General features: G+C 43.9%; 2 protein-coding genes across 4 annotated transcripts in view; both read left to right on the top strand.

The window, feature by feature from the left end:
- Positions 1–6,087, top strand: part of NCKAP1L (NCK associated protein 1 like) — a 63,622-nt gene extending 57,535 nt beyond the window's left edge. Inside the window, exon 32 of one of the 2 annotated variants that reach the window (XM_074225721.1) lies at positions 4,310–6,087. In XM_074225721.1, coding sequence (XP_074081822.1) covers positions 4,310–4,441 — 132 coding nt within the window. In that variant the 3' untranslated portion in view covers positions 4,442–6,087. The remainder of the gene's footprint in view (positions 1–4,309) is intronic. The other variant, XM_074225722.1, reaches the window with a different exon arrangement.
- A 7,350-nt stretch (positions 6,088–13,437) lies between these two features.
- PDE1B (phosphodiesterase 1B) overlaps positions 13,438–26,971 on the top strand; it is a 33,835-nt gene continuing 20,301 nt past the window's right edge. Inside the window, exons 1-2 of one of the 2 annotated variants that reach the window (XM_074225713.1) lie at positions 13,438–13,558; positions 13,705–13,828. In XM_074225713.1, the coding sequence (XP_074081814.1) occupies positions 13,719–13,828 (110 nt within the window). In that variant the 5' untranslated portion in view covers positions 13,438–13,558; positions 13,705–13,718. Of the gene's footprint in view, positions 13,559–13,704; positions 13,829–26,657; positions 26,968–26,971 lie in introns of those variants that run through there. The other variant, XM_074225714.1, reaches the window with a different exon arrangement.

The following is a 26,971-nucleotide window of genomic DNA, read 5'->3' as shown; positions in this document are numbered from 1 at the left end:
AGGTTGATCTGACGGGCCAGGTAGTTACCAAGATCGTCTTTTCCCCTCTCTCCTTCCTGGTGAACTTTACCAGATCTTAACAGGGAGTTCTAAGGCAGGAGGTGGCTTGGGGAAGCTTAGGTTTTTTGGCAGCCTTTTGTTGAACTCTTGTTTTTTCTATTGCTTCTCAACATGGATATCTGCTCATGTAGTCTGATTTCTGGGAGCTCTGTATGCAACCTAGGCTCCCCAGGAATTCAGGAGTTTGGGAAGGTCAACAGCAGAGTCTTAATATCAGTCTCACTGGGCTCGTGACTCAGGCCACTATTTCCCCTGGGTAGGGTTAACCAAGGGCCCCAAAGATGTAAGGTTTGGTGATAGTAAGGGGGAAGTTGAATGTTGGTGGTGATGAAAGTAGAAATTTGATTGTGTGAACCAGACCAAACCTGCTTCTAACCTGTGGAGGGCCAATGCCAAACAGAATCAGGAATCAAACAGAAGTATAATTTCAAAGTGAGGAAAATGTGTCTTATAAGCAAGGAAGGGATCTAGACATATGTGCTGGGGCCCCACCCCTAGTTGGGGAACCTGAGGCAATGTGGGGAGATCTCAGTACTTATACCTATGGCTGTGCAGTAGCCCAGACAAAAATGAGAAAAGTTTAATTTATACCAGTGCTTCATGACCAAAGTATGGGTGCTTGTCTGATGGATCTGCAAAGGTCTGTTATGCTAAGTTCAGGGCACTACTTGCTTTCTGGGCCTTAGCTCCAGAAAACTGAATGTCTCATAATATCTTGACAGTTGTATTTGGAGTAGGGATGAGGTTGAGAAACCCCACAGGATTACTCATCTTTTTAGGAATTTGGTTTCCACTTCTGTAAGCTCTGGAAAGAGAGTAGAAGGTCGTTCCTTTGTTATTTCCTTACCAAGTACAACTGTGTTCTTCCCATTGGGGAAGTGAAGAACTCAGGCCTGTCTGGGCAGAGGTAGAGAGACCAGTTCTTCCCCTTAGGAGAAGAGTTTAGGATTCTGAATGGGTATTAAAGATGTTAGTGGTGGTAAGGTGAGCTTAAGCAAATCAATTTAAATGCAAATATTTCAACTTTTAAATTGTAAATAACCATAGAAGCAGGAGGCTAGATTCTTGACTTTGAAAAACAACTCAAGTTGCCTTAAACTTTGAACAATTTCCTTTTTCCCTTAACCTTTCAGTCTCAAATGTGAAATCTGGGCAGTTCTCCTGACCCCTACTGCCTTCCTTGCTCTAGAAATAGATCTCAGATGGAGGGCAATGATCTGGAAAGAGGAGGCAGAGGTCTGGCTCTCTTCCCTTGTCCCCACTCTCTATGCCTGGAGTCCTTGAAGGTGTCTGCATTTGTTGGGAATAATAATACTTTTTATTGCCTACATCAAAGTGGATCATAGGTTTTGGGCCCAGAAGTCATTCAGTCTGGGACTCAGGTCATGAGTCAAGAACTTTATCAATAGTAAACCCCTGGGTGAGGCAGCTAGGTGACTCAGTGGATAGAGAACTGTAATCAAGATTTGAGTTCAAATCCAGCCTCTGACACGTATTAGCTGTGTGACCCTGGACAAGTCACTTCACCCTGATTGCTTCAAAAAAAATTAAACAAGCAAAATACAATAACCCCCTCTGGAATGATTTGTTATTGTAATGAACTGAAATAATAAGGGAGGTCAAAATATAAGAAGTGTGAGGTTGGCAGGACCCTGTGCTGGGGCCTTCAGGAAGGTCAGTCCCCTTTTGGTAGATTGGAGGTTTCCTAGGAAGATGATAGCCCAGCTTCCAGCCTTGTCTTTAATAACTCTGCCAATTGTGAAATTCTTCCTGCAATCAAAACCTAAAACTCTTGGTTCAGTTTTGCTGACCATTCTTCTCCTACCTAATCCTGTCTATGGGAATGAAGAGTATTGGGGTAAGAATCAGGGAATTTTTAGTGCTGGAAAGAACTTTAGCGAAACACCATGCACAGGTTAGAATAATTATCATGGAATTTCTCTCCCTCTTGATGCTTCTTGAAAAGGAAAGATTGATCCCCTCCTCCCACCATCAGCCCTTCACCCTCCCAACCCCAACACATGCAAGTCCAGTAACCATGTAGTGGTACTGGTACAGGAAGGCAAGATGGTCTCTGACTAATGGAAAGAGGGGGATCTCTTCTCTCAAAATATCTCCCAGGTTCTTTGAGGTCTTTGGTATAGTAGATAGAATGCTGGTCCTGGAGTCAGGAAGACCTGAGTTCAAATACAGTTTCAGACACTTATTGGCTGTGTGACCCTAGGCAAGTCACTTAACCTCTGTCTCAGTTTCTCAAAAGTAAGATAGCACCTAAGACAGTGCCTGGTCATAGTATGTACTGTCTCAATGTTCATTCATTATTTTCCCTTCCTTCTTGGTGATGTGAGGGTGATAAGGGAATGTGATTCCCTCCTACAACCCAGGGAGTGAATCAACAGAGTCTCTAGTGCAGAGGTTCTAAACCTGGGGGCCACAACCCCCAAGGGATCCATGGTGTTTAAAAAAGTTACATTTTAAATTTTATCAACTTTTCATTAAAATATAGTGTTTTTCCTTTTTAAAAAATCATGTAAAAATATTTGGAGATCTTTAAGTTTCACCAGACTCTTATAGGGATCCATTTCATAGACAAGGTTAAAAAAAACACCCTGATTTCTTGAGAAAGGAGACATTTCTAGATCAGCACTATCAATTCCATTTCTTCCTCCCAGTCTGTTTTCACCCACACTCACCCAGGTCTCCTTGGACTTCTTGATCTATGGTGCTACTCAACTTAGCTATGGGGCTGATCTCAGCATGCCAGAGTTTAATTAGACTAATTAATCATGCCCCTTTCTTCCATGCAGTATCCTCATGGCTCCTCACACACCACATAGAAAGAGGGAGGAGATAGGGTCCAGGAGGAAGGACTTGAGGTGTCTTGAGGATTGCTTCTTCTTTCTCTCTTTCTTTCATTCCACTTCTTTTCTCTCTCTCTTTAATTCTCTTTCTCTTTCCTCTCTTTGTTTCATTCCCCCCCCTCCTTTCCTCCATTCTCTCTTTTTGTCTCTCTCCTTCCCCCCTCCTCTCTCTGTCTCTCTCCTTTTTCTGTCTTGGTCTCATTCCTCATCCTCCTTTCTTTTTTTGCCTCTCTCTTTCTCCCCTCCTCTATCTCTTTCCTTTCTCTCTGTCTCTGCTCTCTCCTTTCTCTCTGTTTGTCTTTGTCTCATTCCTCTCTTCTTTCTCTCTTTTTGTTTCTCCCTCCCCTCCCCTCCCCTCCCCTCCCTTCCCCCCCTCCCCTCTCTTGGTTTCTATCTCATTTCCCTCCCCACCTCTCACCCTTGGTTTCTGCTTTTTTCATTTTTGCAAAATATTATATTTCCTGTGAGACCTTTGTCCACACCTCCCACTTGTCCAGCACCTACTGGGGGCTAGAAGCTTTTGGGGTATATGGACTGAGAACCTGTAGTATCATTTAGGTTGCTCAGTCCCTTCTCCCTCTTCTGACTTCCTTATATAACCTAAATGGAAGATAGTAGGGGGTTTCTCAGAGAGTTTTACAGAGATGCATAATATATAACAGGAGGATAGGAATTGGTCCTATGATTTTGTTGGTAGAAAATGTCCAGGTGAGGTAATTTACTTTGCCAAGGCAGGGTAGAACTTCCTCTGCAGTCTTAGAGAGTTAAGTGACTTATCCAGGGTCTGTCTGAGGTAAGAATTAAACCCAGATCCTTTTGCCTTTGAGGCCAGCTTTCTCCCCACTCTATCTATGGAAGTAGGAAAATTGGTATAAAGTCTCCACATTAGGAGATGAACTATGGTAAACAAGGAACAGGAAGAAGACCTATTTATCTGGAAAACAGAGTGAATCATGGGCTAATGCAGGACTAATCTGGAAAGACAGGTTGAAGACAGATTGTGAAGGGCTTAAAATGAGACAAAGGAAGAGAATTTTATCCTAGAGGTAGTAGGAAGCTACAGAAGTTTCTGGGGTAGAGGAGTCCCATGGTCGGACCCATCTAAAAGGAAGGAGGGGATAGCACCCACCACTAGGCTATTCTGCCCTAGTTAGACCACAGTGGGAGTTTTTGTCCTAAGTTCTATGAACCACATTGATGAACCTCAATCAAATGGAGCTTGTGCTGAGGAGGCTGACTGCAATGGTAAGGGGACTAATTTCATGCCATTTGAGTATTGTTGAGTTAGTACTGTGTTGTGTATGTGAAGAACACATGTGTGGGGCAGGGGATCCCAGAGTTGTACCTTCTGATCTTCAGGTTCCTTTCTCTTCCCTGGTGTCTTTCAGGTGGTGGAGGAGTCCTCCTTCCTCACCCTGGACATGCTTGAGTCCTGTTTCCCCTACGTTCTGCTCCGAAATGCCTACCGAGAGGTCTCCCGTGCCTTCTATCTGAGCAGAGTTCCTGCCAATGCCCACTGATGGGACTGTTGATCCTATCTCCCTCCATTGGCATATTGGAGACTGGCACTATGGAGGCCAGACAACTATTATGTCCATGCTGGGCCAGCCTGCTGAGACACGGGATGGCCTGGTGGAAGTGAAAGGAAGCAGAAGAGGGAGGGTAACAGGAAAACTGAGGGTCTGGGGGTCCCCTGTTGTGAACATGCAGATGAGATGCAAATGAGCTTCTCTTTCTTTTGAGTAGAGCTTGGGCCTTGACTATTGTCCAGCCTTCATCCCTGTTGTTTATCGCTTTTCCAGTGTGATGCTAACCCGACAGAAGTGATCAATCATCATATAAACCATAATGATTTTATAATCTTCCCTCTGGAGCCTCCATTGTCTCCCTGCACATTCATTAGGGCCATTATCCTCCCTTCCTCTCATAAATGTGTTTCGAAAAAAGCCTACTCCTACAAGCCTAGTTACTGGAGACCAGTGCCTCCCACTGGGGACCCTACAGAGGTGGCTGTCACTCCCCCAACTCCAGTGCTGCCCCTGCCTGGCGACTCATTGGATCTTCAGGTTGGGGGCTTCCTCTTGGGCCATGGAGTTCCTCCAGCAACTTCCCTGGACAACTATTGTGGGTCTGGTCCTTGAATTTTTTATTGAACCCCAGGATCATTGAATTAGAGTTGGTGGAAAGGAACTTAGGGGTCATCTAGTTCAATCTCATTTTACGGATGAAGGAACTGAGAGCTACCTCGAAAACAATGACCTTGGGAAAGTCACAGTGGCAGGGCCAAGGACAAAGAGGATCTCTCCTCTGCCAATTCTGTTGTCTATAATAGGCAGCAAAGTTCTGCTCCTTAATCTCAGTTTTACTTCTTAAAATCATAGCAGCTCAGAGAGGGGCTGTTTTGCCCCAATCACCTGGTACCTAAACAGTAAGGTAGGATTGAGACCCCCAGGTTTCCATTACCCTAGGGCAAAGTTCTCTCCTTTCCTGTTGCTAGACAATTCACCCTCCTTCCTGGGACCAAGGAGGGCCTTGGGCAGGGATTTCCCTTTCCCTATTTTCATTCTCATTAGTCTGAGCCCAGGCATCCTTCAGGGAGCCAAATTGTTTCAACTTTAGCCTTTTCTGCACTAATTGGAGTTTCAATTGTCAGGGTGCCTGGGGCATTCCAGATAGCACTGGACTTTGTTAGCAAATAACTGCCTCCATCTGTCATTTTCTTGCAGCTCCTGCTATGGAGGAGTCCAGGCCACTGATCTTAGATGTTCTGCTCTAGAGTGTCAGGAAAGAGAACAGTTAACAAGTGAATTAATTGGGGTTCTAAATATATTTCTATGGGAACCTCAGATTTTTAATGAACCAAATTGACCAGCATTAGATAACTGTATCTTCATTAATTCACTTTTTTATTCATTCAACAAGATTTAATACTTACCATAAGTAAAAGGGCAGCTAGGTGGTGCAGTAGGTGGTGGTGTGTGTTCTTTCTTGAAGAAGATCTTGACATCAGGGAGGTGATGTCATGACAAACATATGAATTGGATTTGAGTGAGGGGGTACTATGCCAAGTCATCAGCCTCACTTTCTCCTCCAGAGCCATCTGGGTCCAGGGGCCAGATATGTATTAGGATGACTGGAGATAGCCCTGGATGTGAGGTAGTCAGACTCAAGTGACTCAGCCAAGGTCACACAGCTAGTAAATGTCAAGTGTCTGAGGCTGAATTTGAACTCAGGTTCTTCTGACTCCAGGGCTGGTGATCTGTCTACTGCAGCACCCAGTGCTGGATTGGATTTTGGAAGATCTGAATTCAAAAGTGGCCTCAGATACTGTCTAGCAGTATGATCCTGGGCAAGTAACTTAATACCTTTTGCCTCAGTTTCCTCATCTGTAAAATGAGTTGGAAATGGAAATGACTAATCACCCCAGTGTCTTTGCTTAAGAAAACCCCCCAAAAATGGGGTCATGAAGAGTTGGACCAACTGAAAAACAACCAATCATCATAAGTAAAAAGAGCATTTATTATGGCACTGGAAAAGTGCTAGAGAAACACAAGCAATGAAGTCCCTGCTTTCAAGAAACTTCCATTCTAATAAGGGAGGACAGCACTTAAAAGGGAGCTAGGAAGGTGAGTGGGGCATGGTGGTTGGGTGCTATACATATGGAGGCAAAGTAGAGGTCTAGCTGGGGATGAGATGAGGTGAAAGGAACCTTCAGTGAACAAAGAGCCGAATCTGGGATTTTAGGGAAAGATGCAGATGCTGGTCTGAGGACAGATGTCTATGAGAGGGATAGACACAAACATGAGAATACAGAAAATTATGTTAAATAACAGTAAAAGTTTTGGGAAGGTAAAGAATTTTGTTCTAGAGGAAAATTACTGAAGAGCTTGGAAAAGATGGCTTTTGGACTTGGCCTTAGCAATGGGCAGAAGTTCCCACACAAGGTGGGAAGGGGAGCTTTCCAGACAAAGGTAAGGAGGTGGAACACCAGTGAGTTTAAAGGAACAGAGAGAAGTCCAATTTGGCTGGAGCCTGGTCACACTAAGTACTTAATAATTAGTTGTTTAGGGGCGGCTAGGTGGCGCAGTGGATAAAGCACCGGCCCTGGAGTCAGGAGTACCTGGGTTTAAATCCGGTCTCACACACTTAATAATTACCTAGCTGTGTGGCCTTGGGCAAGTCATTTAACCTCATTTGCCTTGCAAAAAAAAAACTAAAAGAAAACACTACACAAAACCCCCAAATAATTAGTTGTTTAGTTCATGGAGGAAAGCCATAGAAGAATGCTAGAAATGGTAGATTGTGAGGATTCTGAATACAAAGCAGAAGAGCTTGAATTTAGTAAGCAAAAGGAAATCAAAAGAGAAAATGTTTGGGCTGGTGGTGGTTACAAGAATATTTTAATGGGAAGCCTTCCAAGGTATGGTCTTTCATTTCCCCCAAGGGTCCTAGGCTCCTTCCCTTAACTCTTTAGGCTGGTGTTCCTTATACAGGGACTTTATTATTCAGAATAGAAGCTACAGAGATTCCTTGTGTTATGAGTGGGCTAATAGCTCTTCCAGTTATAGGGTGTTAGCCCAAATATGTCTTCTAAATCAGGTTCAGGACAGATGGGAGTATAGAGGGAGACCTATTGGAGCTGAGACTGAGGACTACAAGGAAAGGAGATTTTGTCCAGAGGAAAAGAAGGCTGAAGGGATCCAAAAAAACTGCCTTTAAGACTGCCAGATTATTTGGAGCATGGGAATCTGTTCTCTATATACTCCCTGAAGAATAAAGGGAGTCTCCTTTGCAGGTCAGTGGAGACCACAAGCCAACATGCATAGAGTGGGTTGGGAATAATAGGTATTTTTATAATCCTCTAAGGTTTGTAATTATCGCATTTAATTCTCACAACAATCCTGGGAGGCAGGTGCTTTTATTATTCCCATTTTATAAGGAAATGAAGGTAAACAGGTTAGGGTCTGAGCATCTGAGGCTAGATTTAAGACAATGCTACATTATGCTATCTAACAGTCTCTAAATTATTTTTTTTTTGCGTGCATATACACATAGGGATTTTATAACACTTTTAATTCTTCAAAACATTTTCACTATCATTATTGCATCTGATCCTTGAGTAATTCTATAAAGTAGGTGGCTCAGATATTCCCACATGAGTGGGTGAGGAAACTGAGGTCCATGTAATTTAAGTAAGCTATTTAAGCTGATAGAGCAAGTTAATATCAAAACTTTTATTAGAACCAAGAAGCAGCCTGGCATTGTGAATTGGGGAATAGATTTGTAGTTCAAATTTTGCTTTAGATAATGAGTAAGATCTTGGGAAAAACAGATTTCTTTCTATTCCTTTAAACTCACTGATATCCCACCTCCTTATCTTTGTCTGGAAAGTTCCCCTCCCCACCTTTTGCCTATAGAACTGTCTGTTTCTATATAGTTAACATGAGAGGGTTGGACTCATCTTTCTAAGACCCTTCCAGCCTTATGATCCTATGATTTCCTGACCTGCTAAGACTGAAGATTTTCTTGTTAGATCAAGTTGCTTTTATTCTTGGAAAGATTCAACTATCAGGATTCAAGGACCCCACACACTCGGCCATCAGAATGGATTTGGGCATAATAGATTCCTTGGGGAAGCAGTCTAGAAGATAAAATGATGATGTACCATCTGAATGAACAGTTTTTATCAATCAGAGGCTGGAGGGATGCAATGACCTTAGGATTCTCCAGCAGCCAAAGTAATTGGCTTTCATGACCTCAAGGGGCTCTGATTCCTTGTAAGCATTCATCAACTACCCATTTGTAAACCCTGCACCCTCATCTCCTTAAAGGACTGGAAAGGGAGACAAAGGAGGAGGAGCTAGGTCTTCTGTGGCACAGACAGTGCTGGCAGAGTGTCTGCAGCTGGTTTAAGCCTCAGCATTTTCATTATCTTGGCGTTTTCATTAAAATCTCCATTAACTTGTTTGCAGCAATGAGATGGAATCACCTTCCTCCCCCTTCCTCTCCCCCAGCCTATGGAAAGGGGCCAGCTAGGGAGCTGGTATTAGATTAGCTCATATAAAGACTGCTTCCCTCTCTCATCTTTGGTCCGACTCGGGGTTCAGTATGAAGTGACTCAAGAAGACAGGGGAACCTGTGCCTGAGACCCCTTGGTGAGGGGAGCCTCCTTTTCAGGATTTCCCCCTGGAAGTGGTGGAAATACTTAGGAGACTTGATCCTTTAAGTGCCAGGGATTCTTAGCGCAAGGATTGGGAACTTAACAAAAATGTTATAACTGTTTCAATATGATTTATTTCCTTTGCAATTTTATGTATTTAAAAACATGATTCTGGGAAGGGTCTATAAGCATCCCCAGAGTGACTGTCCCCAAGGGGTCTGAAACACACACAAAAAGGTTAATACACTGATTACTAAGAGACCTGGCCTTTTGGGCCTAATTTTCTTGGGTGTGTGTATGAATGTGGTATAGTGTGGGAAGAGAGAGGAGAGACAGAGGAAGTGAGTGAGGTGAGAGAGAGAGAGAGAGAGAGAGAGAGAGAGAGAGAGAGAGAGAAACTATCCAGCAGCTAGGATTGGACTAGAGTTTGGCATAGTGTTAGAAGTCCTTATTCAGGAGAAAGAGAGGACTCTCCCAAGCCCAGGTGTTCTTTACCTTTATGGGTTAGTTGTATTGCAGAGATGATTCCTCTTTGGTGCAGTGGAAAGAGGTCTGGATCTGCAAGGCTGGCTCTACCACTGATACTTTGTAGCAAGTCTCATCAGCTATTCCTTCAGCTGTTCTCTATATTGTGATCCTTCCTTCCTGTTCATATCATTGCTTTGTCTATCCCACAGGCTTGTTCCGTCAAATCCCAACTCACACCACCCTGCTCCTGGAACTCTCTTTTCTGAATCTACTAGTGCTAACTTCTCTCTTTTCTTCCCTAAAAGTTTGACTTTGAGCTCGTTGTTCGAACACATGCAGCTAGAAGAAGGTTGTCCCCCCTACCTTCTTCCAACTCAACCTCCTTCTTTTCTTAAGTACTTGTCATCAAAGGAAATGATCATCCCTCCCTCCCCCTAGCTCCTAGCCCCCACACCTTTGGGAGTTGCTATGTACTCTCTCTCTCTCTCTCTCTCTCTCCCTCCCACCTGCCCAGGCAACTGGCAGCAGCAGCCCTGGCTTGTAAGTTTGGAGAGCCAGAAGTGAACCTGAGCTCAATTTGCAACCAAGAAGTGAGTGAAGAGCAGGCTCCTCTCTTCTGTCATTCTGGAAGGAGAGGATGCCGGGGCCGCCCCTTTAAATAGCTTTCCTGTAGGAGGCAGATCACATCCATCCGTCACCTGCTGCCAAAACATCATTTTCAAACTCTATTGAACTGAAGCTTCGTGGAGAGAACGTTATGGGAAGAGCTGGGGGTGGGAGGAAGGCAGAGGGTCTCCAGGGAGTACAGCTAGATCCAAGACGGAGGGAGCAGGGGACAGATACTAAGGGATGGGCAACAGGGGGCAACAGTAAAGGCTTGGGCAGAATGAATGTGGAAAAAAAGAGTGCTTGCTTTTAGGGCAGGTGGGAGGGACTGATGAGCAATCTTTGAGCCTCTGAATGGGACAGGGACATTCTGTTCCCTAATTCTCTATAGAGGGTCATCAAAACAGAATTGGATTCCAGTTGAAGCAGAAGAGAATAAGGTTTGATTCTAGAGATGGTAATTAATGTAAGAGATTCTGTGTTTACAGTAAAACACACACACACACACACACACACACACACAGAACTGAGTCAGAAGAGGAAGCAGGAGGAAGCCTTGTCATTTGGTAGCTGACTTTGGACAGCTAGGTGGTGCAGTAATCAGGAAGATCTGAGGTCAAGTATGACCTCAGACAGTTATTAGCTGTCAGACCCTGAGCAAATTACTTATCCCTGTTTGTCTCAGTTTCCTTATCTGTAAAATGAGCTGGAGTAAGAAAAAGCAAACCACTCTAATATCTTTGCAGGAAAACCCCAAATGTGGTCACAAAGAGTCAGACACAAATGAAAAAAATGACTGAACAACAACAAATCTCTAAGCTCCTCTCTTACCCCCCTGCTCTGGTTTTGAATATCCTCTCAAAGTTAGGGAACCCTATTTAGAGTTAACCTGTTCCAGCCACATGATCGTAATGTTTGTACCTGTAAGATATTTGGGATCCTCTGGTCCATTTTATGGATGAGAAAAAATGAGGCTAGAAAATGGAATGTCATCCTCAGAGTTAGAGAGGTAGTAAATAGCAGCACTGGATCTTAAATCCCTTTCCAGGGTTCTTGCAACTGCAAGTAGTTGTTTGTTCCCTCAACACCTCCCTCCCTCCCTCCCTACTCAAGTTGGGATTAGGTAAGAATGCAATCAGAGACTTCAAATCAAATGCCCTTTGGGAATTTTAGTAGCTATGTGACCATGGATAAGTCACCTAACCTCTCCAAGGTCCCATTTTATTCTGTGCAAAGTTAGGATAATAATATTTGCCAGGCTTTCCCTCACAAAATACTAGTCTAAAGGTATGTGTGCTCTGATGCTGCCTCTCCTTTCTCTTCTGGGAGATCATTTTGCTGATGTTTCTCTCATGACCAAACCTTGACTTAGAACCTCCCTGGAGGCCTGACCCAGTCCATCATGTATTCTGGGACTCTGAGCTAGGTAGGCAATCTTTCTATCTTCCCTCTTTCTCCCTCCACCCTCCTCTGCTTCCTTCTCCCTTACTCCCCAAGGTGATAATGGGAGACTTTCCTCCCTTCCCTCCCTTTCTCCTATCCTTTATAACTTCTTGAATCAGTTCAAGCCCTGGGCTCCAGGACAAGTGTCATAGGGGACTTTGGACTAGGTAGTTTGTTGATGCCCATACCTTTACCCTTTTAATGATGCAAATTCTAGCCAACTTTGAAGCAGCAGTGGATTTATAAGATGAATTCCTGGGTTATTACAGTAGCTGGAGGGGGATGTTGTCAAGTCAGGCTAAAGTGCCTGCTAAGGGTGATCACTAGGTCTCTGGGGATGGAGCAATGTTGTCCTTTGACCAGGTCTTAGGAACAAATCTTGATCCTCTGGTTCATCTCTCTGAGGCTAGAATAAAAGTGGATGAGCAGAATACGAACATTAGGTGTTGGGGGGGATGAAACATTAGTCAGGAATTCTTGACAGTAAGAGGCTCATTGCATTACAGGATCGTAGATTTAGAATGGAAAGGAAACTTTGAGATCAATCATCCAGTCTAACCTCTCTTTAAGGAGGAGGAAACTGAGCACAGAAAAGTGAAATGACTTACCCAAGGTCACACAAGGATAAGAAGCAGAGGTATGACTAAAAACTGAGGTCTCTGATCCCAAAGCTCAATACACTTTCCTTTAGATCACACACATGTTTTGGTTATTGGATCCTAGAGAAGTGAGCAAGCTAGGCTGCATCTCTACTCCAAAGGATTGAAAATGTTGGAGTGATTTTTCTACTATAAGATAACATAAGTAGAAGTACAGTTAGAGAGAGAGAGAGAGAGAGAGAGAGAGAGAGAGAGAGAGAGAGAGAGAGAGAGACTGGGCACCTGGGAGCCTGGGGGTGTTTGAGAGATGAAGGGGAAAAAAGGCACAAAAAGAAAAGACCTTAAGAGTTACTGACAGGAACTGTGGGAGGAGGAAGAGAAAGACAGGTACCTAGAAAAAGAGACGAGACAATGAGAGAGAGATGGAGAGAAAAATTAGTCTAGGAAGAGAAGGTTGAGGGAGCTGAAAACCAGATCCGATACAGTTGGGATCAAGCACTGGCGTTTTTCTTTCAAAGAGGGATTGAAGGCCCTCAGGGATAGGACGAGTTAGAGCCTTATGATGTCACGTCACTAAGTCAGAGCCTGGGAGACCAGTGGACCAATGCAGACTCACACTTCAAGATGAAGACACATTTAGACCCCCTCAGGTACCCAGCTACACATATGTGAGCATATGTGGACAGACACAGAGATTCCCATGAAATCCAAAGGGATGGACAGGATTAAACTGTTTTTAATTGGGAATGTAAACGGAGGGCTTTCCAATATATTGATGGCCAGCTAAGCTATTTTGCCAACAACACCACCGCTGCCCTCCCCCCTCAAACAAACAAACAAGCAAACAAATAAACAAATAAAAGGATATGGTTGCAAATAGAAACTCGACTGATATCTTTGGAACACGCACCAGGTGGTCTGGCCTGTATGTGTATGAATGAGCATGTGTGCCCGCACGGCCGCCAGGGCACCCCTTTGGGCTGTGCTCGTCTGTGTATGTGACACCCCGATTTTCCTCCTCCGTTGCCTCGCGTCCCCCCTCCCCCCACCTCCTCGCGTCTCCGGTAATTGTAACACAGGGAGGCGAAGGAGAGATGGAGAGGAAAGACAGAGAGGAATGAGAGACAGCAAAGGGGTGGGAGGAGAGCGCAGGGAGGAGGAAGAGAGGAGGAGGGGGGAATCCAGGGAGGGGAAGGAGGAGGGAGGAGGGAAGGCAGAGGAGGCGGCTGAGGCAGAGCAGCGGCGGGGACAACACAGACAAGGAACCCGGAGCAGAGCTGGGCAGCCGGAGAGGAGGCGCTGCAGCCTAGCCGGGGCCCCGACTCCAACATACCGGCCTGGCTGGCCTTAGCCAGCCGCAGGTGGGAAGAGGGGCGGGGGAGAGGGGCAGGAGACTGGGGGCGGCGGGGGTGGGGGGAGAGGGATCTACTGGGGTGGTGGGGCGAGCCGGGGGCTGAGCAGCTCTCCATCCGTCCTTCCTTGCTTCCTTCCTCCCTCCTTCCCGCAGCGACTGAGCGAAGCATGGAGCTGTCCCCTGGCAGTCCCCAGGAGATGCTGGAACCGGATTGTCCGTCTCCCCTGGAGCTCAAATCAGCCCCCAGCAAGAAAATGTGGATTAAGCTTCGGTCTCTGTGAGTGCACCCCCCCCCCCAGTGCAGAGCACCCCCCCCAACCCGGAGCAGAGACTGGATCGGGGGAGGGGGATGCACCTCTGGAGCCATCCCAGGGTGAGGGGAGCTTGGGGAGGACTGATGGCCACATAGGTTTGCAGGTACAAGATGACATGGCCCTGACATACTTGGTCACTAACACATGTGAGTCGTGTATGAGTGGAAGGGGGTAATAGAGTTATAAAGTGAAAGATGGAGGCAGGAGTGCTTGTTTTTGGGGACATGAGTAGCCCATGGAGCAGGGGAGAGGTCCTGGGATGCACCTGTGACATGGTCTATTCAGGGCTGGCTAAATGTGAGACGAATGTGTCTATGTGTGTATATACATACATATATATATATATATGTTATTGTGCCCACAGTGACATACTCAAAGAATGCCAACCTGTAGGTAATATGTAGTTGCTTGGGATTGGCAGCTTTTGACTTCTATAGATCTCACCGAGGGTAGGGGAAGTTGGGGAATTGGGGAGGGAGAAAACCCCATTCTGGCTCCCCCGCATCTTTCCTCAGGGCTCATGGCCTGGGGTGTCAAGGGCAGAAATAGAAGTATGTAGTATGTGTGAGGAATGAATGGAATGAAGTTACCCTTCATCTTCATGAAGCAATCCTTCAGGGAGGAGGGGAGATGTATAACCCTTCTCAGAGATGAAGGGTGTTTGGCAGAGAAAAGAGGTAAATAAAGCCCAAATCCTCTTTTTATGTAGGTTCTTCCAGGATTCCCAAGCACTTTCAAGCAGGGCCATGGAGGGGGTGGGGGGAAGATGTGAATGGGGCAAGGCATATCCCAGGTGTCCAGATCTGCAGCCCTCAGGCTGAAGAGAGAGTCACTCTTTTCTGCCCCTGGGGATTGGGGAAGAATTAGACTAAAGCAAAATCATTCTGTGTATTAATTCACCATTGGATAATCACTGCATTCTGAAATGACTCCCTATGGTCTGTTAAGGGAAATGACAAGTGGAAAAGGTGAGACAGTTCCATGTAAACATAACTTCTTGCTCTCTTTTCACCCAAGAGCATCAAACTGGTAACACTGGGTCCTCATGGGCAACTCAGACTGAGTGGATTTAAAATGAGAGGATCTAGGTTCAAATATATAGGCAATTCATTTTCAGGACTTGACTTTTTCAGCTGTAAATTGAGGGAACTATCTTTGATGATCTCTAAGGTCCACTTTAGCTCTAATTTCCATGACCTTACAAAATTCTGGTTCCCTGGAGAGATTAAGTATGACACCTACTGGGTACTTAACCAACTTTCAGAATTGGGTAGGCACACTGAATTTCTGGGTCCCCTGTTCTAAATCTGTTGACTGTGACTCTCTATTATCCCCTGCAGATCAGCTTTAAAAAAAAAATCAATCCGCTGTTGGAGATCTTGTAGGGAAAACTGAGGCACAGATGGGAAACATGAATGAGAGAACCTGGGATTTATATGCCCCTCCCCAGCTGCCTTAGGCCAAAGCAATTTTCTGGACTCAATGGAGCACAGCCCTGGCTGGAATGAGGTTTGGGACAGAGAAATGGCATGCAGGATTAAATTGATTTTGGGTGGGGAGGAACACTGGAGGATTCTTAATAGAAAATGAAGTTCAGCTGATGAGAACCAAGGGCAAGAGAGGTGGATTAGAGGAAAGGGGCTTGTCTGAAGGATTGAAGGATCCAGATATCTCAGACTAGTCTACCCCATCTTTCCAAGGATATCAGTCCTGCCCTGATTCAAAATTATTTTTCCTTCACTCCAGTGGAGAAATATCTTTCTGTATTTCAATCTCTCACCATTAGAAAGTCTTACCTGTGGGCTAGTATTCATATTTCCAGCTAGAGTCTTATCAAGGGAACAGCCTGACCTAAACCCACTTAGAGGTGGCCTGAGAAGGAGTTGGGGACCCCAGTAGCACATACTTGATCTCAGGAGAGCTATGGGATTGGAAGGAGTGGTCCTTAGAGAGATATTGGTTTTATTTTATCATCATTTATCTTATCTTATCATCACCAACAATACTTATTTTTATTGTAAAAGCTATTCTCATCTTTCTGTTGTAACACAGTTTCAAAGGGACTCTCCCATAACCAAGACTGGGCTCCTGCAGGTGCTATCCTGCCCGAAGGCTGTAAGAATGCCAGACATGGTATACTGACATATTGTTTTAAGAGAAATCTCCTGATTACATGGCAACTATTCAGAAAAGGGATGCTTCCTTGATTATTAGCCAAGATACTAATTCCAGTTTTTTTAAAGGTCAAAAAATTCTTAGAGGGATATTAATTCCCTTTTATCAACAGCAAAGAAGAAATTGGGTGTCATAGTGGTTTCTAGACTTAGTTTATTTCAGGGCCGTGGCACTAGTTGGTATTTTGTGTATTAAAAGTTTTTGGGACACTTTGGGGAGCCATGACGAGAAAAAGCCAAAAGCCATGGAATTAGAGAGGAAGAAAATGGGGTACTCACTACCTTTTAAAGTTGGGTAGATACTGAATTGATAACAAATAGAACCATTTCTTTTGAAATCGTTGAAACTGAGAATTGGAAGAAACCTTAGGAATCATCCAGATCAATCCCTTCATTTTCCAGATGAAAGAAGTGAGGTTCAGAGCAGTGATATTATGCGTGTCAGAACATATGATTAATTAGGGGCAGAGCCCAAACTGGGACCCATATCTCCTCTTGCCAGTTAATATACTTTCCATCATAACACTGCTTTCAAGGGGAACTTCACCCTATAGGTAAGACTGGAATTATAGAGGAAAGATATCCTACCAAGGGGTGGGAAGCTATGAGTTGGGGGTGCTAAATATGGATAATGAAGACTAAGAAAAATGGTTTGGACAGTAATGAGCAAAGGCCTTGGATCCCTGAGCCCTCCTCTTCTCTATCATCACTACTATTTGATCTGGTTGTGGGGGGTGGTGAGAGAAGCATGGCTAAAATGCAGGATACTTATATTTTCTTCTAAGGGATCTGAGGTTGCTCTCTTCTCTGGAAAAATCAGTGTTGCAGGAGGGATTTTGGGTGGGAAGGGGAGCTAGATGTACTGGTTCCCAATATAAGAAGGGCTTTTCCTATATTGAATTTGAATTGACAGAAGAGCCAGAGTAGGGAGTCTAAACCCTAGGGAGTTTCTTTGCTATTCCACAGAAGAGAGTGTGGTTAAACATCAGAAAGTCTTTCCTAAGTAAGCTGGGAGTCTGTAGATCAGGAAGAATAGAATTGTCCAGCTTGGACACAGAATACTGGCTAAGATGGCCTCTGGAGCCTGTGACCCTAATGTGGAAGGGGTTGGGTTCACTCTGAGATTCCATAGAGATAGTGGTATGGGACTTTTATATGGTAAGTTTTTTTTTTCCCCTGGCTAAGCAGCGAGCCACGCACAAATGAGCAGTGGTAAATTGATCAGATCTGTGGCAGCCTGGGGCAGGGGCAGGAACAGGGGCAAGTCACTGCACCTTCTTTGTACCACTTTTCCCTCCACCTCTACCACATAGTGAGAGTCAATCAGACAATTAATTTTGCTTTTCAATTCTGCCCAGTCTGGCTCAGGGGATTTGGGTTAGCCGTAAACTAGCCTGTAGACTAGCCCATAAACCTGTGGAAACTGCACCAGGAGATCCTACTTAATTCTTCCTTCAGGACCAAGTAGATGGTAGTCTTCTCTGACCCAAGACTGTTTAGACTAGCTTATCTCTCTCCCAATGACAGTGTAGGCATGGTTCTTCTCTTCCCTGCAGTCTGGCATAGATGTTGCTTCCATATCTCTCAGGAAAGAGTAACAGCCCCTTGCTACTCTCAGGAAATTATAGACACAGTCCCCTTTCCCCCTTTCCTCTAGTTCAAATATTGTTTAATGATAGAGCCTCTTTTTTTTTTCTAAAGAAGTCAGGGGAGTAGTGGAGGGTGTCTGGCCTCAAGGTCATAGATTCTAGCTCAAGGTCATTGCCACAGAGTTGGGGCATGGAATCAAGTATCTGAGAGTCCAGTGCTATTCCTATTCTTGGGGCAGATTGAGGGCAAGAGGATTGCTTTGTTGGGGGTGGGTAATGAAAACTTTGCAAAAGTGATACATCTGACGGGCTTTGAGGGTCAGATTCTGTTTTCCTAACGCTGTGATCTCCAGATAGAGCCAGAAGGGACAGAAAGTGCCCAGGGGAAATGAAAAGATGAGGAGTGTATTCATGTGTGTGATCATACATATGACTGTGTCACCATGGTGGGCATAAGTGTTGTTCATTGTACTAGGTGTGTATGTGTATGTGTGTCTAGTGGGTGGGAGGGGGTGTGAATATATGTGATTATAAGTGCATGTTTTGAATGTTAGAGACAACACTGGCAAAATGTGGAGGAAGTATAGTGTAGTTCTATGTGACTATCATTTTGTGTGTGTGTGTGTGTGTGTGTGTTTTGATTATAAGGGAGAGTTGACAGAAAATTCAGAATTCTAACTGTTAGCATCTTCTCTTTTCTTGAATGTACAAGAAGGATTTAGAGGTACCAGAAACAAAGGGATAGGAACCTCATTGATAAATTCATTGGACCTAGCAAACTTGAAATGGGTAGCATTGTAGAAGAGCCAGTTGGGGGTGAACACCTAGGATTCTCTTACTGGTAGCTTGGAAGCAGGGAAACAATTCCCAGTTGTTTTAGAAAACAGGACTTCCTTCTTCCTTCTTTCTCCTCCCTCCTCCCCCTAACCTATGGCTCTGGCATTGCTGTGGTACTGACAGAATGAACTCACTGCTTCTTGGTCCTCTGGAAGCAACATCCCAATATTTAGGCAATGGTGGGAAGAAACATCAGAGCCCCCTTTCCTGGCTTGACTCCCTTTTATTTTTACCTATGGGATGACCCCCTTTGTGGCTCTCAAAGGGCTCTGTTATCTTCTACTCCTTTATCTTGTAACCCTGTGCAGTGACTCTTTTGGCAGATGGGTTCAAATCCTGATTCTGACACATTCCAGCAGTGGATCCTGGGCCCCCATTGTGACTCTTTCCTTTTGTTTTTTAGTCTCAGTTTTTCCATCAGGTCTCAGAGAATTCATTCTGACCATGAGGGTCATGGAATGCCAGGGATAGAGGAACTTCATTCTTGGAGAGCTTTTGTCACTGGAGGGATGAGACACCTCTAGCAGAGGCATAAAAATGGTCAGATAGTATGACTTTAGCAAGAATTATAGGTGTGGGGAAATAGTAGGGCCAAAGGCAATGCTGTGGCACCTACAGGATAAATTTGTTTCTTCTTGGTACCCTGGAAGCAGGATCCTTACATTCAGGTATAGCCGGAAAAGGTCTAGAAATTGGAGAAGTTAGTGGATATAGTACTCTGGGGATAGAGAAGGATCAGGGGAATGTATAATGGAGGAAAAAGGGACTCAGTTATATTTCAGTTCATATCCTCATTGAACCCCAGGGAGATGTCAGTTCTTGAGCTGGAGGGGCAAAGATTCAAATCCTGATTGTGCTACTTACTTCCTTTGTGACCTTGGGATAAGTCGCAACCTCTTAGGACTTCCATTTCCTCTCTCTAAATTGAGAAGACTGGATGAACAGTCTTTTTAAGTTCTGAATGTATGATGCTGCTGAGTTGGTTTCCTCCTTGAATAGAGGATGGAGAGCTGGGAAGTAGCCAGAAAGCAAAGCTCCTGATTAACCTCCATCTTACTCGCTCCACAATCTTCAAAGAGACCAATGGGTTGGCAAATTGAATTTGTTGTTGAGCAAAGGTGTGACAGGAGAGACTGAGGCTCAACAGAATAACATGAATACAATGCTCTGGCACTTTCCTTGAAGATTCAAATTCAGACACAAACTTTGGGTGCTTACTATCCATACAACTTTGTGCAAATTAATCTTGTCTCCCTGGACTTCAGTTTGACTGCATGGCCTTGAAGGTCTCTTTCTGTTCTGAATCTTATGGTTCTACAAAAGTAATAATGATAATTGCTTTCTTAATTTTACAAGTTAGGAAACTGAGGCCCAGGGAATTCGTGATTTGCCTGTAATCAGTCATAGAGCTAGCAAGAATCAATGCCAATATTTGAACCAGGATAGTTCAGTGAATCAAGAGCATTGGGCCTGGAGTCAGGAAAACCTGAGTTCAAATCCAACGTCAGACACTTTCCTCATCTATAAAATTTACTGGGGATAGAAATTGCAAACCGCTCCAGTATCTTTGCCAAGAAAATCCAAATGGGGTCATGAAGAGTTAGACATAACTGCTTTTACTGCACCATCTTGATTTCACCCTCCCAGAGTTAGATATAACTGAAGCAACTGAACAACAAACAACAACAACCCCTGACTCCAGGCATAGTGCTCTTAAAAAAAAGTCATGTATACATATATATGTTTATATTTTTCATATATACACATGTATATATGGTAGCATATCACACACATAAAATATACACAATGTGTATATACCCATCTCTCTCTATATATATATATGATATATAATTCTTTTCTTTTGTTATTCTGAACTTAACAAACATCTACAGGCATGAGCTTTTCCATACACAGAGAAGTATTGCAAGTTAAACCAGTGATCTTTCCATTGCGTTGCATAAGGAAAGGATTTCCCAACTTTGAATGGGTTTGATTAAGAAGACTCTAAGGAGAGATTTGAGGAACAGAGAAAGCTAGCTGTTATTGAAGATAGAGAATCTCAGTTTAAATTCCCCCTACCCTTGTGACTTTAGACAAATCAGCTCATTTTCTTCAGCTGTAAAATGAAAAGGGCCCTTCTAGTTCTAGAACTATGATAAAGCTGGACTAAGGATAAGGTTGTCCTTAGTATCTGAGAATTGATGGCCCCTCTTTGGAACTATGAGAGATACTGGCTTCCTCTTCCAGTTCTGTGAGATTGGGTTTTTCTGTTGATCTATTTGAAAATACTTTATTCTTCCCAATCCCTTTGCATCTTCAAGTCTACTCTCCTTGCTTTGTGAATGATTCAGTTATTCTCTTTCCCCTTCATAGATAAAATCTTAGGATTTTATATGTACCCTATCCCCAACTTATTTCTAGCCTTTTTCCACTTCTTAAATTGGAATGGTGAATTCTTCTTTTTGCCTTTCCTCTCTGTTTAATGGGAAGCAGAAATACATAAATTTTCTTCTCCTTTTTTGGGGGGACATAGAGAATACTTAGAAGCATTGTTTCTTTCTGACCTCTCTTCCTCCTTCCCATTTTTACCCCTTTCGTCTCTTTCTTCTAAACCCTCTCCTTTCCCCAACTGTGCTTCCCCTTTCCCTATCTCTGATTCTCTCGTTTCTTTCTTTTCTTCTTTCTTTTCATCTCCTCAGTGATTTTCAAAGTTAATCTTCTCCCCTCTGACTCTTCCCATGAATACATCCTTGCATTTTTTCCTCCCTTTCCTCTTTGGTGGGGAAAGAGAAGGTCCCTTCTAATTCATTCTGTGTGTTTCTGGAATGAAGACACAGGTTGTACTTGTTTCTTACAGGATTCTTTTCCCTAGAAGTGGTTCTTGTCTCCTTGGAATTTCTCCTTTTTACATACCTCTTCAGTAAGGTATTGCACCTCATTGTTCCCTCAGACTGAGTTGGGTTTGTGAGGATGGAAGTTTTGAGAGATTTTTCAAGGTAGGGAGAAAAGCTGGTTTCTCTCTCCCCAGATCAAAACCAGAAAAGATAACTATAGGTATAGTGGGTGGATTTTGAAGGTCAGACATCAGGGGGAACTTACCCACTAATTGCTAAAATAGTCTACTGAAGAAAGTAGAGATTTCTTTTTACTGAAGATCTTTTAGAATATAAAAGAATTGGTGTTTGGAGCTAGGGAAGGGATTGGGAAGGAAGCAGAAATTGAGAAGGGTATCAAATTCCAGATACCTGGATTGAGGGAGTGAGTGGGTTTGGAGAGGTCTAAAGTTAAGAAAATTGTCTCTTTCATGATATCGAGGTCCACCTAATATCTTCTGTGAACTCCATTCTCATTTGTGAAAATCATATTTGATCCTCCCTTAGCCTCCCTGGCCAGGCAAAAATCAATGAAGGAATGTTGAGAACAAGAGTGAGGGCTAAGTGGAAGGGTATGTTTGGATGGGATCAGTCAGAGTTTGTTAGTCTTAGGAGGACTTTGGGAGAGTGGGGATGTCAGGAGTCTGGAAAGAGGCATGTGGAGTGATGTTCACAAACACAGCCAAGCTCTGGGATAGTGGATTTTGCAGTTATGGCCAATTATGAGAGAGATTTGCAAAGAAGTTTTTTCTCTGCAAATGCAGATGGGATTGGTGGATGTTGATGCTAGCAAGGAAAGCCGTGGGACAGGGATTCTGGCTATGTAGGTTCTTGATTTGGTGAATGGGATATAAGGTATCTCTTCCTATCCTCTACCCATTTGTCCCTGCATTTTTATCTCCCTCCCCCCAGCCCTGGGGAACTCATGATGGCTACCCCTGCTCCTCCATACCCGTTCAAGTTGGCATCAGCACATGGAGAGGAGAGGGCAGATGAGAATAATAATCACAATTGAGATTGATATGGTGTTTTCTAGTTTGCAAAGCATGGAGTAAATAGAGTACTGGATTTGGAGTTTGGAAGATATGGGTTCAAATTGTGTCTTTGTCACTTATTAAGTCTGGGTCCATAGACAAGTCAGTCTCAGTTTCCCCATCTAAGAAATGTGAATTATAATAAATTAATAACAATGATGATAATAATATCTATAGTATGTTCCTCACGGGGCAAATGACACAATGTGAGTAAAGTGACTTCTAAACTTAGTTAAAATGTGGCCTTAGATATGCAATAGCTTTGTGACCCTGGGCAAGTCACTTAACCTCTATTTACCTCTGATTTCTCACCTATAAAATGAAAATAATAGATCCTACCACCCAAGGTTGTGAAGATAAAAGAAGATAAAATTTGTAAAGCATCTTGCAAATGTTAAAGTATTATTTAAATGCTAGCTATTATTTCTATTGCTATTATTATTATAATTATTATAAATGTCAGTTATTTCATCATGGATCCTCACTGAAGCCCCATGGGGTAGACAGGTAGGGATAATTGTGCTAAAATAGAAGCTCTTATCCCCCCACCTCCACCCCACTCTCCCCCATCCCTCCCTCCCTGCACATTTCTAGCTTTGGAAAGTCCTGAGCAAAAGGACCATTAATGCTTAGTCTAGTCTGGAAAGCATCCCTCTCAGTTTGCCTTCTCTTTGGTCTCTATTTGCCAGGGAAATTTGCTGGGATCATGTTTTTAGAAAAAATAAAGGAGACTAGACACTGAGATGAACTTTTTGTCATTAAACCCCAACATTTATTGAATCAATGTATATCTGAAATATATATATATATATATATATATATATATATATACACACACATACAAAGAACCTTAGGCTGGGTAGGGAAGTTAGAGGTGGCTTTCAACCTCCTTTAATTAATCAGCTTCCACCTTCTTTGATCAAGTATAGTTTACGGGCAGAAAACCAAATGGGAGAAATAAACTCTGCAGCTTAGGAAAAGAGACCCAAGCAATCTATTCCCCAATCAGAAGGTCTCTCTGTTAACTTGAGCCACTTTTAACCCAGAAGTAGAATCCCTTTCCCCTATTTCCTTCTGCTCCCATTTAGGGTTGCCCTCCAATGTTTACTGGGTCCCTTGGGTCCTGGGCATCTGTTAGGACCATCTGCTAGGAATGAGGTATCACCAGCTGTGGGGGGAGAGAGTCTATGGGGAGGGTGACTTAACAAGCATTTAATTAGTACTGGAGAGGAAGGAGAAGCAGCACAGGTGAGGGTATAGATGGAAGCAGATTACTTTTTTCTTTGGGCTTCTGAGTATATGATTCTTTTCCATGAATCAATCGTCCATCCTCTCCATTTTCCCTTCTTACTTCTTCCAACAGTTTTCCTGACTCCTTTCTTCCTCTAGCCCAGGCAAGGTCTTGAGATGTTGGGTGAAATGACTCCCTATATGTGATAAATCTTCATTGCCTTGGGACTTGTCCCAGGATGCTGGGATTATTCTGCTCCCTAGCTTTTTAACTGCCCAGCCTTCGGTCCTCATCTGACCTGAGCAGAGGAGAGATAGCACTGAAGCCTGAAGCAGGGGACACTTGTCGGAAACATGTTCTTGTCAAGAGGTAGATAACAGAGCTTGGAGGGTAGAATGTAGCAACGGGGAAAGGATGAGATCAGAGCTGTTTTAAGCTACTCTGATAGCTTAAATACTTCCTTTTAGCCCTTGTTTAATCTCTAGAAACAGTCACTACCTATTTTCATAATATCTGCATAACCCTTGCTCTTCTCCTTTCTCTCTTTTCCTTCCAGCCTCTCTCCCCCCCAGTCCTTAATTTGTTCCTTTAACTGCCCTCCCACCCTAGCCCCTGCCTCTCTCTCCCCTAGTGTTATCTTAGATCATGATTGGTTCTTCTCCTCTCCCCCCCTTGCCCCCCCATTATTACTGTAACACTACTGGGCTCTGCTGACTATCAGAATGGCTCCCCCAGCTCTGCCACCAGGGGGGTTATTTTTATCTCTTGGTGCCGCCCCCGCCACTCTGCCCAACCAGCTGCCAGGGCTGGGGATGTGGGCACAGTTATGGAAAGTAAGGGCATTGTATGTGTAATGGTGATGGTGGGAATGTGAATCTTGGACCCAGGTGGCTACAGGGGAGCTCCTAGTCCCCAAGATCTTAAGATCTGCCCATCTTCTAATGAACTATTGTCACTGTCTTACTTTTTGCTTTTTCTATTCCATCAGGATGGGAAAGGACAGTATAGGAGGGGTAGAAAGGAGAGGTTTGGATTTGTAATTTTGCCATTAAGTACCAGAGTGCACATTGGATGCAAACAGATCAGAATCTTGGGAAGGAATTCTTCAGTCAGTGTTCCACCTTCTCTCATCTTTCTCTTCTTATTTTTATTCATGTACCCTTTTCATCTGGGATCTGGGTGACCCCTCCCTCCTAGCACCCACCGAGAATGCCTTCTCCTTATTGCACCTCAGCATTTGAATTTAGCTGTTTAATCTCTCTGAAAGTCTCTCTTTCTAATGTCAATAATGCACACCCTGCCTCCTCGCCTTTAATTGCAGTTTAAAAATCATTCTTTGTTATTATAATAATTTCTATTAATATATTAGCATTTATCTAGCACTTTACAAATATTATCACCTTTTATCTTCCTAATAACCTGGGGAGTTGGGATTTACTATTATCCCCATTTTATAGATGTGGATAATGAGGTGGAGATCCCACCTCCTGATTCTTCACTGGGCCCAGTTCCTGCCTCCAAGCTAGACAAAGGAGTCATCAAAACATCTTATCATTCAGAATTACAAGGATCCTTAAGAGATCATCTTTATTCAGATCATTTCATTTTACAGATGAGAAAACTGATGCCCAGCGTTTGGGATTTGTTTAAGACCACAACATGTACTTAAGTAGCAGAGCTTGGATTTGAACTCAGGTCCTGAATCCAAATCCAGTGGCTTGAGGTCACACAATGTACCCTGAAAAGATTTGATGTTTCTCATATGACTGATAGATATACTGAATGATTGAGCAGAGAAAGGAGGTTCTTTTCTCATATTTTTTAATTTTTTTTTTTTTGGCAATTAGGATTAAGTGACTTGCTTGGGGTCACATAGCTGGTAAGTGGCCGAGGCTGGATTGAAGATGCTCTATCCACTGTGCCACCTAGTTGCCCCTCTTCTTTCTTTTAAAACCTAAGTCTGACTTTCTGTTATCAGTTGACTAGAAAGAAGTTCTCCCTAAGGACCAAATTTAATCCTTCTTGCCTCCTTTCTATAGTCTGGGACTGTATAACCATCTGGTTCTACCATAGGATTAGATAAATACATCTCTCCCATCCCCCCAATCGCTGCTGTAAAATTCCCACTCTTTGCCCCCTTACCCGTTATCTGAAACCATCACCTGCACTTTCTCTCCATTTCAGTTTCTAGACTAAAAATCACCCCTGCATCTAGTTTAATTTCCCTCCAGCCACTCTATCCTGAGCCCGCCCCATGCTATGGGCAAACCAATCGTAGGCAACATCTTGGTTCCTAATAATGATGTCATCTCACAGACAACCAGGGGATGGGCGGGGGCTTGAACTCCTTAGCCAGTCAGAAGGCAGGCTGGGATTCAGGGCTAAGCAGGCTCACCATGGGTCTCTGGTGTCTGGGCGTTCTTCCCCCCCCCCCCCCCCCCCCCAGTTTTTGGTGAGGGCCAGCCTCCGTTTTGCTTCAGCTTCTGAGTAAACCTCCGGGTGATGATGGAAAGCCAGCTCCATAGACATTGTAGCTGCCTTCTCGAAAGCTTGCGGTTCATCCCTCTGCCTCTGGGCTGAACAAACGCTAAATGTATCTTCTCCTTGCCTTCCTTTCCTGTTAAGGGAAGGAAACACCCTGGCTACTTCTAATTTCACTTCTTCCCCACTCTACCAGATTTTGCCAATCCCTGCTAAGTGGGGAGTGGGGAAGTTCATTTTCAAGTCTCATCTTTCTAGCTGTCATCAAATCCCATAACATTGTCTCCAAACACAAAAGACCAGGAATTGAAGTTTGAACCTAGTAAAGGAGTAGGTAGGATTGGTGAACTATCACTAACAGTTGGGAGCTGGGATGCCCAGGTTTGCTTCAGTAAGAAATTCTGGGTGATATTTCTCCACCCTGCACCCCAATTCCTTGGGCCTCTTCACTAATTCCTGTTTCATTGACTTCCCTGCTCTTCTCTCTTTTCCCTAAAGAAGAGCCGTCCCCTGTCCCTGGAGTTGGGCTGGGCTGGGCTATTTTTGTCCTTTCTGGGATTTTTCTGAGAACAGTTTCTTGTTTTTGGTCTGATTCAGATGTGAAACTTTCCTCTCATCCCAGGCCTCTCACCCAGTTCCTGTGGGTTGGGTCTCAACAATCCTCACTCCCCACCTCCCCACCCTCTTGTAGCCTGGCTTTTTTCTCTTCCCAACCCCAGAGTTCTCCTCTTTCTCAGCAAAGCCAGGGGGCTGAACAGTGGCCACTTCCCTTAGGAGCTTCTTGGCCCTAGGGGCAGTGTTTTGACCTTCAGAGAAGGGATTTGAGTCCTATGGCCACACCCATACCTGTGCAGAGGAGTCATCTCCAGGGGCCCATTCTCAGGTAG

Source organism: Macrotis lagotis, chromosome 2, assembly GCF_037893015.1.
Source record: "Macrotis lagotis isolate mMagLag1 chromosome 2, bilby.v1.9.chrom.fasta, whole genome shotgun sequence".
NCBI lineage: Eukaryota > Metazoa > Chordata > Mammalia > Peramelemorphia > Peramelidae > Macrotis > Macrotis lagotis.
Note: the sequence above shows the minus strand (reverse complement) of the source record. Positions and strands in the feature narration are given on the sequence as shown.